Source organism: Nyctereutes procyonoides, unplaced genomic scaffold (genome assembly GCF_905146905.1).
Source record: "Nyctereutes procyonoides isolate TBG_1078 unplaced genomic scaffold, NYPRO_anot_genome, whole genome shotgun sequence".
Classification (NCBI taxonomy): domain Eukaryota; kingdom Metazoa; phylum Chordata; class Mammalia; order Carnivora; family Canidae; genus Nyctereutes; species Nyctereutes procyonoides.
Genome location: NW_026575133.1, coordinates 36,820,072 through 36,834,265, shown reverse-complemented (window position 1 = coordinate 36,834,265; position 14,194 = coordinate 36,820,072). Strand labels below are relative to the sequence as shown.

Below are 14,194 nucleotides of genomic sequence, written 5' to 3'. Positions count from 1 at the left end.
TGCCTTCTTCCTGAATGAGAAAACTCAATGTTGTGAACATGTGAATCCATCCCCAAAAAACTGATGAATATAATGTGATTCAAATAAAATTCCCCTAAACATTGGCCCCTAAACAAGACTGGTTTTAAGTTGGGCAAGTGAACTCTAACGTTAATCTAGGAGAGTAAATAGTGAGACCATCAAGAAATTTTGTGGAAAGAATCATGAGGGCGATTTTCAACTTGTTTTGTAGCCTATGGGTTCTTTGTTCAAACAAAATCCTACCTCCCTATCCAGATGCTCTCAGCGGGGCCTTTACTGCTTCCTGAATAAACTTCAAGTTCCTTAGCCTATTATATTGAAAAAAAAAAAAAAAAGAACGTTCTAACAATATCTGAAGGTATTCTGAGAAGCAATAAAATTCCCACGATGCCATCGCTTGAATAGAGCAGCTGGGTTGTTTATTTAGTGTTTCCTTCCAGCCTTTGTCTACACGCATCCATTTTTACCTAGTCGTGTTCATGATATACTTGTTTAAGGACCGAGGATGCTGAAAGCCTGGCTTTGGGAAGAGCAGGAAGGCAATGCCAAGATTCTGGACTTAAAGGGGGGGGCAGCTACCCGACAGGGCAAAGCTCTCCGAGTGCTCCAAAAATGTTGTTTAAAGCTTTAAGCCTGGGCCCCTGGGGGGCTCAGCAGTTGAGCATCTGCCTTCGGCTTAGGTTTGGATCCTGGGATCCCAGGATCGAGTCCTACACTGGGCTCCCCACAGGAAGCCTGCTTTTCCCTCTGCCTATGTCTCTGCCTCTCTCTCTGTGTGTCTCATGGATAAATAAATAAAATCTTAAAAAAAAAAAAAAGCTTTAAGCCTAATCCAAACTAATTAAGTGCTGGAGACTACGTATGGCTTCTCTAAACCTGTATGTGAAGTGTCACTCCAGAGTCCCTAGTCTTGCAGGAAAAATAGTCTGTGTGCTTTGGAAGGACAGATAGAATGTGCTGCAAGCTGTTCGTGCCAGCCTGGTCCCCCCGTGACCTGCCGTCCTGTGTGGTGGCTGCATTCCCCCCCCCCCCATTTTACATAGGATGCTGGAGAGGGGTCACAGGAGTACCCAAAACTAATAAGCAGCAGAGCAGGGATTTCAGCCAGGCCCCTGCCTCTGACCTCCAGGTAGGTGTCTGCAGGAATCACCAGGGCCCCCGGGTAGGCTGTGCAGGCTGGGGCTCCCCTCGGCCCCGACTGCTCAGCGCTCATTCACCCACATAGGCCAAGAAACTCCATTGGCCTCCATCGGTCAAAGAATGGCTGAACTCCATTCTTTGACCTTCTTACTTGGAACACTCTTACTTGCAGGTCTACTTCCACCGTCACCCCCTTGGCCTTGGCATGACCGCAGCACCTCTGACATCTCAGCTTCGGACCTCCCACCCTGTGGCCCCCACCTTCTGTCTCGGGAGTGCCTGGTGCTGACTCTCTTCCCATTACAGCCACTAGCCTTGCTTTTGAGTCCTCACTTAAAAGAGGACCACAGATGTCAGGGGTTATGTTGAAATAGCTCTTCCCGGCCATGATTTCTGTGCATGTGTCGCTATGAGTCTATTGGAGCTTGACTTCTCTGTGTCAGTTGACAAGTCAATATGCGTGGACAGTGTGTGTGCCTTTGATGAAGGTACAAGTCCCTCTAGACCAGGGCTTCTCCCCTGAAGGCATTTTGCCTGCCAGGAGACATGCGGTGATAGCTGGAGACATTCAGGGTTGTCATAAGTGGGGTGGAGAGTGCTCCTGCATGCAGTGTGGAGAGGCCACGGACGCTGCTAAATGTCCTATGAGGCACAGGACAGATGCCACACCAAAGAGTGAGTTGGCCCAAAATTGCCCGTAGCGTTGAGGTTAAGAAACTCTGCTCTCTATTTATGTTAGAGTTCCTCATAAAGTCTAACCCCACATTTGATACCGGATGCCTCCACGGAAGTGGGGGTAAGAGGAGGGGGCTTCAATATAATCTGAGCAGCTAAGCTCAAACCTCCTGGTGCCAAAGAAGCATTTCGAAAGCCTCCAGTGGACTCAGGAACCACGCCCTCCCCGCGTTCAAAGGCGGGTCGAAGCTGCCCCACAAGATGTTGGGTATAAAGGTGCCTTTAATTGACCTCTTTGCTGGTACAGGGTGATGACGTGGTCAGGAGTGGCTATTTGATCTCCAGCTATTCCAGAATTTCCACTCTTGTGCCAAACATGCCTCTCCAGACTGCTGTTCTTTGCTCTTCCTTAAACTTCCCTTGAATTTTCGTCTAAAATACTCATTTCTCAAAGGTAAGACTTCTTGATTCTATGTTAGAGTCTTCTGTAAAGATACACAGTTCATGCAAGTTGATGATAAAGAAGTTGCTCATCATCCTGTACTTTCCTGGAGTCTAACAGTGGATGGCTTATCTCGGGCCTGTATTTCAGCCTGGCGTGCAGAGGGGAATACCCTCCTATCAGGGTTTGGGCAGGTGTTTCCAGTGCCGTGCTGACGTGTGTGAGCTAGTCTTTATTTTCCTCAGAAAGATGATTTTAGGGATGCTGCTTTAGGAACTTCTGTATTTTGGGGTGGAAGGTGGCTCGCGTCTCATGTTCTCATCTGTCCTTAAGCCAGGCCGTCTTTAAGTCAAATTGCTTATTATCGGGAGTGCCTGATTTGTAAATGTTTGAATTCATCTTACTTGCCCTTGAATCTCCCTGTTTGCTGTGGGTACTATTTATTTTTTTAAAGATTTTTATTTATTTATTCATGAGAGACACAGAGAAGGAGGCAGAGACACAGGCAGAGAGAAGCAGGCTCCCTATGGGGAGCCGGATGCGGGACTCAATCCCAGGACCCCGGGGTCACAACCTGAGCCGAAGGGAAATGCTCAACCACTGAGCCCCTCAGGCACCCCTTCTATGGGTACCACTTATATTAATATCATAAAGTCCTATGTTCCTCACGTTTCTTTTTTGTGAACGACATTTGTCAATCACATCTGTAGCCTGATTGATTTCTGGAGGGTAAAGATTTGTCCCGTGGCTCTGATTTTAAGGAACATTCTATCTTTTCTAGAATGTTAAACTCATAGGCAGGAAGACTAAGACCCAGGCCAAATAAATGGGTGAGAATCTGGAAAAAAATATTACTTCCATTTATTTAATCACCATATTCTATTCCTAAGTGTATATTGCAGCATTTGGTTTATTTCTTATCGGTGAGGTGTTCTCTTAGTTAGTGAACACAGTTCTTGAGAGTAAAGCTCATTTTTCCATGTCACTATTTATCCTGAGCAAAAGCATTTTAAATTGACTATTCAGAGAGCACATATAGATACACCTTTTTCTTTGCATAAGAGTTAACTTGGGATTTTTCACAATTTATTTCTACGTGGCTGAGAAATACATAAAGGATTTTAGTCGTTTTATTTTCAGTATTTTTAGAAAATAATCAGTTGATATTTGCGGTGTGTTGTGCTCGGGAGAAACACAACTGGTTTTCCTAAGAGGTACTTTGTTGGAGGTGGAGGTGGCCGTTTCCTTGGTGATGATATACGGGAGATGTTTCTGTGATCTCAGGTCCTTGGTCTGGCCTGGATCGCCAGTTCTGAAGGATGGTGCGGAAAAGTCGATACATTTTCCCCGCAGGATTGCCATGGACTTATGCCTGGACACTTTGGGAGCTGGACTTAATTCCAGAGTACAGTCGATTAGAAATTATGTTAAGTGCGGGTCAGATCTGGCCCTGTGACGGCCTTGTTGGGCTTTCTGGAGCTCCACGGAAGGGCTCTGCATTCAGGAACTAGAAACAGCATCACCCCGGCTGGGCCCCGGGCAGCTCCGTGGCAGGCCCGTCAGCACCTGTTCCTCTCCCCGCACCCCCACCCCCAACCAGCCCCGTGGCCCACAGTGTCCGCACCAGGGCTGTGCTGCTTGTTATCAGTCCTCTCCTGGCCACGTGACTCTCTCCATTCAGCTCAGTAGCAAGGCCAGGTCCCCACATATGCCCACCCCCACCCCTTGGACACCAGTCTCCTAGACCCAGCCCCACCCCCACCCCAATTTCCCCCACTCTCCTTTGGCTCCCACCTTTCAGCCTCCAGAGTCTCTCTCATTCTCAAAATGGGAGAGACCAACGAACACGTCCCCCTGCCCAGGCCCTCCCCCTGGTCCCTCCTTCCTCCCGGGCTGCCATCTGCCATTTCTTACACCTGCCCAAATCGCTGAAAATGTTTAATTGTAGAATTTTAACAATGGCATGCAATAGCCAGTGTTTTTCCAGTTCCTCGGCCTGTTGTCTTCGCTCCACCTGCCTTGTGTAACACGAGGTTCACACCAGCCTTCTGGGGAAGCTCGTGAACGGTGGCTTTTCCTGTTTCTCTGAGCACCCCTGGTCTGTCTTCACCCCTGGTCTGTCTTGGCTTGTTGCTGACACACCTCTCACTCCCTACACGTTGGAGCCCCGTGATTCCTCTGGCACGCACACTCCTATGTTCCTAGTGCCTTAACCCAGGTGGCGCTTCTGATGGCGCAGGTGGGCCCGCTGGTCACCTCCTCCAGCGCTTTCTTCCAGCACTTCCAGTGCAGTCCAACCCAAACCCAGACTCACCACCTTCCTTAGGAACCCCAGGGGATTGAAAGAAGTGTGGTGAATTGCTGAATAGTACCTAGTTATTCAAAAAGAAAACAAAGGGACACCTGGGTGGCTCAGGGCATGATCCTGGGGTCCTGGGATCGAATCCTACATCGGGCTCCCCGCATGGAGCCTGCTTCTCCCTCTGCCTGTGTCTCTGCCTCTCTCTCTCTCTGTATGTCTCTCATGAATAAGTAAAATCTTAAAAAAGAAAGAAAATTCCTAAAGACATTCCATTTTAAGAGAGAGTTTCATTCCTAATTGCTACAAAAATATAAAATGCTTAAGATCAGTGATTTTTTTTTAAGATTTTGTTTATTCATGAGAGACACAGAGAGAGACAGAGGCAGAGACACAGGCAGAGGGAGAAGCAGCCCCCCCACCCACCTCCTCCGGTGATCACACCCGGAACCAAAGGCAGACGCTCAACCGCTGAGCCACCCAGGCGTCCCAAGATCAGCGAGAGTTAATGATAACCTGCCAAAGTCTTCCATTTATCAGGAGAATCATCCATGCACCCATCCATCATCTCTGAAGTGCCTCCATGTTCCAAGGTGAGAACACCCTCCCATTCTGGAAAGGCCCGCTCCTAGTGGAGGGGAGGGTGAGTGTAAAGTCATCAGCAGCTGAGAGAATCAAGCATGTGGTTATATGACACCCAGCACAGTGAGTGCCCCAGAAGCAGGAGAGCTGTATATATATCTATTAGAGAGAGGCGGGGGGCCAGAGAGAGAGTGAGAATCTCAAGCTGACTCCACGTCCAGCATGGAGCCTGACACGGGGCTCGATCTCGCAACCCTGAGATCCCGACCTGAGCTGAAACCAAGAGTCAGATGGTTAACCATCTGAGCCACCCAGGCACCCCAGCAGGAGCTGTTGTTATACTGGAAACTAGCTCACTCTTCTTTTCAGCCGCTCTTGCTCTGGATGCTCCTGTCCACCGGAGGCCGTCTGGATTCTTGCCCACGAGCTATGTTCACGGCACCATGGGGTGCAGCTTTCTCTGCAGAGGCGGGGCAGGGTCTGTTCCTCATCAGATGCTCCTACCAATGCCCTAAGTCCTTCTGGGACAGCTGGGTAGGACATTGACCTAGGTGTGTACGAGGCTTGGTCAGCAACCCTGGAGTGGCAGGTGGGGTGACTGGTACAGGCTAAGCCCAGGGACACAACTGAGGACATCCACCTAGCCTATCTGTTGGCTGTTCCCAGCGAGGACTCCTGGGTGGTGGCTGGGAGGGGGGACAACTCTGTATGGTGCTGTGCCCTGGATGCTAACTAGCAGCTCGGACTTCTGGTAGGGACTCGGGTTAGTGAGCCCAGCCTCGCCTCATTCTTCTCATGCGGGGCTGTGGACACGTTACACAACTTTTGTGGGCCTGGGTGTGTGTACAAAGTACTTTATAAACTCAAAGGTGCTGTGCAAGTCTGGGTGATCATTTTAATATGGGGTGTTCTGTGACAGTCCAAAGAATCCATATAAAGTCAAAAAAAGTAAACCCAGGGTTTGTAGAAATAATTAGAGATGTTTATTGTAATCCATAGGAACAGGGATTCATGTTCATGAAAAACAGCCGTTATGGGTGTGACTTAGAAAAATGGTTTCAAGTCAGTCATCTGACTAGAGGGGACGCCGAGAGCGCCTCCCCCTCCCGCCCCCACTGTCTGCTCTGTGCTAGGATCCCAGGAAGGGTTTGTCTCCGTGGTTCTAGCGCTTAGAACCAAACCGCAGGAGGAGGCAAAGCTCGTGAATCTAGCAACAGGCCGACACCATGGAGATGAGTCAACCAAGTTTGGGTGTGGCCCCGTTGGTTAAATGTTCTGGCATTTGCTGGTTAGCCACGATTCTCATGTTCCCAGCACAAAGTAAGACGGCTCTATTTAGCTTTGGTTCTTCTCTCAGGGGTCCCTTGAGAAATTAAATCCCCTGCACATAATCGTACTGTACAGCCGAGAACTGCTTTTTGTAGATGTTGGACATTTAACTTGTGTCAAGAGGACACAGAGGATCACAAGCATGGTGGCTGGTAGGAATGCCTGAGGCGATCTAGAGCTTTCACAAAACAGACGGCACCCCAGGCCTGAGTAGTGACTGCATGTCTGCAGGTCCTTAGCTGCCTGGCAGCTGGGAAGGGACCGGAAACTCACAACCTGTTAGAAGTGACACCCTCATCAAAAGAGGGTGAAACTGGGAAACTGAACCAATGTTCTTTTTTTTTTTTTTTTTAAGATTTTTCATTTCTTTATTCATGAGAGACACCGAGAGAGGCAGAGACACAGGCAGAGAGAAAAGCAGGCTCCCTGCAGGGAGTCTAATGTAGGACCCGATCCCGGAACCCCAGGATCACGACCTGAGCCAAAGGCAGATGCTCAACCACTGAGCCACCCAGGTGCCCCTGAACCAATGTTCTTAACCTCATAGGTCCTTCTATGAGGACCCCAGGGGAGCATGGGCCCAGTCTAGGTGGATGGTCACCCTGTTCCTGAGCGGCCACACCTCTTGCCACTCAGCCCTTTTTAAAAAACTTATTTGACAGAGAGAGCACACAAGTGAGCAGGAGTAGGCGGAGTAGGGGAGGGTAGTGGCGAAGCAGAGAGAGAAGCAGCAGCAGACCCCCCCCCCATTGAGCAGGGACCCAACCCCAAAACCTGGAGATCAGGACCTGAACTGAAGACAGTTACTTAACCAACTGAGCGCCCCAGGAGCCCCCCACTCAGCGCTTTCGAAGATCCCCTGGGTTCCTCCTGCTAACCTTCCTCAGGATGGAAACCCAGGGCTTCTTAGCTGCTTCCTTCTCACCTGACACTCTCAGGTGGCTTTAATTTTGTCTTCTTCAAGGGAAAGGGTGTATAGTACTGTGCCAAGCTGCCTTTCAAGCTGTGAGCATGGGGGAGAAATGTGTCTTGGAGTGTGTCCCATTCTACCGAATGTCACTTCTCACAGACACACTCCTGTCTTTGACGTCCTCATGCACTTTCCAAAAACAAGTTTGTAGGTTCTAGTCATTCATCCTTATAAGTGGCCTTGCTATGAGTTTAAAAAAGAAGAAGAAGGAGGAGAAGGAGAAGAAGAAGCCTGTTTGGGAAGGGGGCTTCAATGAGGAGTCCTTTCCATTAGAGACCTACTTAGAATCTTATAATCAAAATTAACAGAAAGCAACTAGACTCTTTACACTTTATACTTGGGCCCCAGGATCTGTATAATGACACCAACAAGCATGATTCAGGCCTCTACTCACAGGATAGGCTTTGACACTTGTCCTGTGGCTGGGAATGGTCTGAGGCATGGCCATCTCACAGGCCGGCTGGACTGGGACACAGCGAGAGGGCAGTAGTAGCCTCAGCCTCCCATCTGGATGGAGCTAGAGCAGCAGTTCTCTTGAATGTGCTACCACTTAGGGGAATAAGAAATCTCCTGGGCACTATTACTACTTTATTGCTGGTATTGTTAGTTTTTTCCTAGGACTGTAAGTATTCAGGTAGTTACTTCTCACTCCCTGACAGTGTCCTGCCACCCAAGGCTTCTGCAGCCAGCCCTTCCTGAAGTTTCTCTGGTCATCACATTTCTCAGCCACTTGAACTCGTGGTTGCCTCACTTCCTTCCTGCTGTAGAGGACAGGAAGGCCTGGGCACTTTGGATGGGGATTCTGGTGACCAAGGGAAGAGAGCAGAGTGGCTGCCCAGCAGTGTTGGCTTGCATTTCCATCAGGTCAGCAAGGCTGCTCAGCAGGGTCTGCCCGTGGGTGCCCGAGGTCCTCCCCTATACCTGGGCCCTCTCCTTATCATTAGCCTACTTCAGATGAAGCTCAAGACACAGGGCTAAGTAACTTGCTCTGGATCCTACAATAAGTGGCAGAGCCAGGAATTGAACTAGGTGCTTTGTTGTTGTTGTTCCTTTTAAGATTTGATTGATTGATTGATTGATTGATTGGGGTGGGGAGGAGCAGAGGGAGAGGGACAAGTAGACTCCCTATTGAGTGCAGAGGCCAACTCGGGGCTCTATCCCACGACCCTGAGATCAGGACATGAACCGAAATCAAGAGTCAGAGGATTAGCAGACTGAGCCACCCAGGTGCCCCTGAACCAGGCACTTTAATTCCAGCCCATTTCACCCCTCTCCTTGCGTGGTTTCATGGATGGAGCTCATACCTAGAGACTGGATGGCGTCCTGGGGGTTGGGGAGAATGTAGGTGTCTTCCAGCATCTGTTCCCTGTGCGCTGCTCTGGGAGATGTGGTCGTAGTGAGGATGGCAGGTAGCTCTAGAATTTGCCTGTCTAGATTGGAATATTCGAACTGAAAACTCAAAGGGGCTATTTTAGCAATGGTCTATCCTTCGCATCTGTGAAGTCACTACTAAAATTGTAATTGCTTTCCGTGGTACATTCTGTAAGTTCCATGTTTGTTTATGCAGAACAGCTTAAAATTATTTTCTCCAGCGAATTTAACTTGCAAGAACCAAGAATCGTAACACAGCACCATGATTAAGAAGAGGCAGAGCCGGGAAAGAGGGTAGGCGTTGCAATCTCTTTGAAAGGCGTCGCGGAGAACCTACGATGCAGTCCTCGGAGCTTGGCGCTGGGCTCACCTGGGGAGCTCCTCCCAGACTCCCTCCAGCGGCCCCTGGGCCCCGCCCCGGGCCAGGTCGCCCTCCGTCCTCTGCCCGGCCGCCCCCCGGGTGACCCCTTCCTTTCGGAGCCCCCTCCTCTGCAGCCCGGGGCTCAGGGCAGGGTCGGGGCGCGCGGGCGGCGAGAGCTGGAGGCCGCGGTAGGGAGCCCGCGGCGTGCACCTGCGGGCTCGCAGGACTTTCTGGAGCCGCCTTTGCAGGAGGTTAGGCCGAGCCGTGCTGTGGGCGGTGCCGGTGTGCAGGCGGGAGGCGGGGAGGTGGTCGCTCCGAGACGGGCCTCCAGGTAGGGAGGAGGCGGGGGCGGCAGGGGCGGGCCGGGTCCTCTCGGCCGGAGGAAGGCGGCCCCCGCCCTCCGCTGCGCCGGCCCCCCCGCCGCAGGTGCTGCGGTGCTCGCGCTCGGGGCGGCCGGGCTTCCCCGGGAGGTCGCGGGGCGGGACGCGGGGAGCGGGGTGCGGAGGGGGGCGGGGCGGCAGTGGGCCCCGCAGGCCCCGCCCCCAATGCCCCGCAGGCCCCGCCCCCAATGCCCCGCAGGCCCCGCCCCCAAGACCCTAAGGCCCCTCTCCCGCAGGCCCCGCCCCCTCGCAGGCCCCGCCCCCGGCTCCTCCCCAGAGGCCCCTCCCCAAGCCGACCCCCGCCCCGCGTCGCTCCCCCGGGTCCCCCCTCTGCCCACCGCGCCTCGACTTGCTCTCCCCGGACTCTGGGCGCGCAGCCGGGGCGGGTCACCCTCCCCATCCCTCCCCATCCCTCCATCCCCTTACCCCTCCCCCGTCCCCGGCCCCCCCCCCCCCGCCTTTCCGGTGTCGGCGGGAGCGGGGGTTGGGCGGTGATTGATAACCGCGCAGCTGGGGCTCGGGGCGCTCGGGGCGCGCGGGGCGGACGCGATGGGGGAGGCGGGGCTGGGGGCGGGGCGCGCGGGGCGGACGCGATGGGGGAGGCGGGGCTGGGGGCGGGGCGCGCGGGGCGGACGGGACCCTCGGGGGGGGCGGTGCAGGGGCGGACCCTCGGCCCCCGGTCCCCGCCCCCGGTCCCCGCCCCCTGGTCCCCGCCCCTCGTCCCCCCGGCCCCGCCCCCCGGTCCCCGCCCCCGGCCACCTGCGCCCCGCCCCGCCCCGGCCGCGCCCGAGCCCAGGAAGGGCGGAGGCGGCCTCTGCTCCGGGAAGGCGGCCCCGGGCTGCGCCGCGCTGCCGGGCTCCGGGCTCCGGGCTCCGGGCAGGGCCGTCCCGCCGCCCCGGGGATGGGGATGCGGCTGCGCTGAGAGCCTCCGGCCGCCGCTCCGAGGCCTCGCGACGGTGCCTCCCGGCTGCGCGCGGGCGGACCCAGCGCCCGGCAGGATGAGCAGCCCCGCGGGCGCGCAGCGCGGGGACATAGACTGCCTGAGCCCAGAAGCCCAGAAGCTGGTAAGGGGAAAGCACGGCCCCGAAGCCTGCCGTCCCGGGCCCCGGGGGCAGGGTCCCCGCCGCAGCCCGGCGCCCGGGGCCGTGGGGTGGGCTCCGCGAGGCCGGCGCGCCCCGGGCGGGAGCGGGCTGGGGGGGCCGCGCCCCGAGACACCCGCCCGCCGCTCCCCTGTCGGGCCCCGGGTCCTGCGCGCGCTGGAGTCTCCGCAGCTGCTGTTTGGTGTTTCCACAAGACAACAAAACCTGGAAGCGGGCGCCCCAAGCCGGTGGTGGCCTCACCCTGCGGCTGGGCCGCCCGTGGCTGGGGTGCTTTGGGGCCCTCACCTGCCCCGGACCTTGGGACCCGTGCGGATTTCTCTCCAAATGCCTCCGGGGACCCCCATCACCAGATCCACCCTGCCTCGTTCCTGGGGTCGCGTCTGGGCAGGAGCCCCCATGCGTGGGATTTTGCAGTTACCCAGCTCAGTACCCAGTGCTGGGATCGTGTGTGTGTGTGTGGGGGGGGCGATTTGGCTTTAAAACTGTACAGGGGGTGAGGTGGGAAGGTTTGTAATTACCCATTTCGGGGCAGTTTGTGGTTGACTGAGAGTGGAAATATATGAAGGCAAGAGGGTGTGCATTGGAAAAGACCAGGGAAGGGAGCTCAGTACTGCAGAGAGAGACCCAAGGTAGATTTTCACTTTACCTAGCTTTTGTGGAAGCCTTGATAGAAGAAGTGTGAGCCCCGGGGCACCTGGTGGCACAGTGGTTGAGCAGAGTCTGCCTTAGGCTCAGGGAGTGATCCCGGGGTCCTGGGATCGAGTCCCACATGGGGCTCCCTGTAGGGAGCCTGCTTCTCCCTCTGCCTGTGTCTCTGCCTCTCTGTCTGTCTCTCTAATAAATAAATAAAGGGAAAAAAAAGTGTGAGCCCAGCACAATCACTCCTTCATCAGGCAGAAATTAATCATCTACTGGGTATTTGTGGAGGATCCAAGATAAATAAGAGTGCCCTGACCTTGGGGAGCTCACTGGTGAACACCAGGGAAAGGCATAGAGATAGACTCTGACGAATCCACACTGGAAGGCTACCTTCCTTGCTGAGTACTGTCAGGTGGATATATTTTTAATGTCTGGGTCAGTGTGCTGCTGCTTCTGTGCCTCCTGCCGTGAGCCAGACCTTTGGAGCTGGTTCCTGTCCCTTCTTCCCCTGGCTGTGTGTCTAGGGCCCCGGGAGCCCACAGAGGGGTCCTTGCGTCACCACCAGGGAAGGGCCGTCAGAAGAAGGAAGGACGGGAAGGTTGCTGGGAGATGCTGGCGTTCTGCAGAGCCGCCTCGGCGAACCATAGATGGCAAGAGCAGGGTACTGCTAACCCTGGGCAAGAGTTGAGCTCAGAGGGACGGAGTGCTGGGCAAGGAGCCCTTGATGGAGAAAAGAGTAAACATGGAGAATCAGGATATGGGGACGGGAGGGACAGGCCATCAGAGGAACAAGAAGTAACACTGGCGCTCCATGGCACAGGCTGCCAGGTTCCGTTAACCCTTACCCCGTGGATTAGATCTGGTTGAGATGCACACTTCATAGAGGTGCCCTGGGAACTGGTGTCAGGAGAGTCTGGAATGGGCTTTGATTGAGGTGCTCCACTGTACCCCCAGTTCCAAGATCCAGTAAGCTCTGGAAACTGACACTTGGTTTTCTTTATTTTTATTTTTTTTAAGTTTGTAGCTGATGGGAGGCTATTTTCCATCTTTATCCCCCTCATGGTAGATGTTCATACATGTCTCTGCAGCCAGTGAATGTCCTTGTTTGAGGTCTGTTACTGTGGTGACTACAGACTATGGGGTGTATGCAACTTCTTGCCCTTCTAAAATCTGAAAATGACATAAATCAAAAAAAAATAAAAAAAAAATAAAATCTGAAAATGTTGAATTCTGAAACATAGTTTGGCCCCAGGGGTTTCCAGTAAGAAATTTTGAACCCATGGGAGTTTGTTTTTTTTTCTTTCTTATTTTGTTTTAGTAAATAGCAGCAAAAAGTATTTTAGAATGGGACATGGGAAAAAGAAGTAAAACCCAGTCCTCGTTTTATGAGGCTAGTGGTCTGGTTAAAAGGAAGTGCTGAATGAACAGTTGAGGGGCGCCTTACACAACAGTGAGCGCTGGCCCTGGAGGTTCTACACTGTGAGAGGCCAGTGTAGAAACCATACATTTCTTTGACTTTTGTAACTTCCTCGTGTTTATGATGGGTTGTGTCACCTCTGGCCTCTTTCCACATACTGATTAGCGCTAAGCCCCTACATCCCACCAGTCTCGTCCTGTGGCAGCCCGTCTGGGTGGAATGTGGACACGGTCTCCCCAGGCCCATCTCATCATTATAAGTACCTCTACCCAGGTCCCCGGGTCTCGGCACGTGGGATCATTGACCAGCGTGCAGGTGCAGTGCTTGCAAAGGTGGAAGGCCCTGCTGTAGCTCAGCCTGAGACTTTGAGCCATGGAAACCTGGCTCCTTTCAGATGGGTCACTTTCCCCAGTACTTAAGATATAAAACGAGGTAAGTAAGGTCTTTCCTCTAGGGCTGAGTGTCCCAGTAGGGCAGAGATGGAGACTAAATTTCCGTTTTTGCTTTGAGTTACTTTCAGTTCAGCCTGAGCTAATACAACACAGCAGAAGCCTCCTTAGCAAAAAAAAAAAAAAAAACAAAAAAAAAAACAAAACCCTGCAGTCTAAACTGCCACTTAAACTGAGCACAGGAAATCGAGTTATTTATAGTTGCAGAACTGTTCTCAAGTGAAGTTGATTGGAGTATTACCTGATTAGGGGTTCTTATCTAGTTTCTACAGAATTCTGAGGCCAAATGGTGCAACAGGTTTGCTCCTCAAAAGGCAATGTTCAGGAGGAATTTGTTATCCCTGAAAAATCAGGCTATGTGACTCAGCAGAGGCATTGTTTATGACGAGTTACTCAGTGTTTCCAAGTATCTGTTCGTATTTAAAAGTATTAATCTTGGAACCTCAGAGGCCATAAGGTTCAAATTACTAATCTGTTATCGAAAGAAGCCTGTTACGCCCCCACTATAGGTTGGGGATGTTGTAGGGAGCAGAGGGGTTTTTTATTAGCTACAGCTTTTTTTTTTACTCTGGGCCACCAACATTTTAGTTTGTTTTTTTAAACACAGAGGCTCATTTTCGTGGAATAGGTTTACTGAATTTTCATTAGACTTTCTAGATAAAATGTTAGCTTCTTTCTTCCAGGTTTGTTAAAGCATATTTTGACTACATTCATGATGTAGCAATTCAGAATTGGCATGCCTTTGATTGAGAACCACTACGAAAATCCCCTTCCCTTGGCCAAATCCCAAAGTACATAAACAACAAACCCAACAACAACAACACAAATGTGTATTCTAAGACTTATCCGCTCATTTGGGCGAGGGCCAGAGATCAAGTGGTTTTCTCCTTAATACAGTAACTTGACAATTTTAAAGTCATATTAAGTGGTTTTGCCTTGAGTCTAAAAAGCCCAACCACTTTGTAGTAGGGAAGTAATTTATCTTAAATTACTGTGATGAGGACTTTTAATTGTAACCG

General features: G+C 52.5%; 1 protein-coding gene across 22 annotated transcripts in view; it reads left to right on the top strand.

The window, feature by feature from the left end:
• The window catches only part of LRRFIP1 (LRR binding FLII interacting protein 1), a 141,488-nt gene that overhangs the window by 51,590 nt on the left and 75,704 nt on the right, over positions 1–14,194 (top strand). Inside the window, exon 1 of one of the 22 annotated variants that reach the window (XM_055346119.1) lies at positions 10,347–10,634. The exons of the other annotated variants lie outside the window; for them this stretch is intronic. Coding sequence (XP_055202094.1) covers positions 10,569–10,634 — 66 coding nt within the window. The 5' untranslated portion in view covers positions 10,347–10,568. Of the gene's footprint in view, positions 1–10,346; positions 10,635–14,194 lie in introns of those variants that run through there. 22 annotated transcript variants of the gene reach the window in all.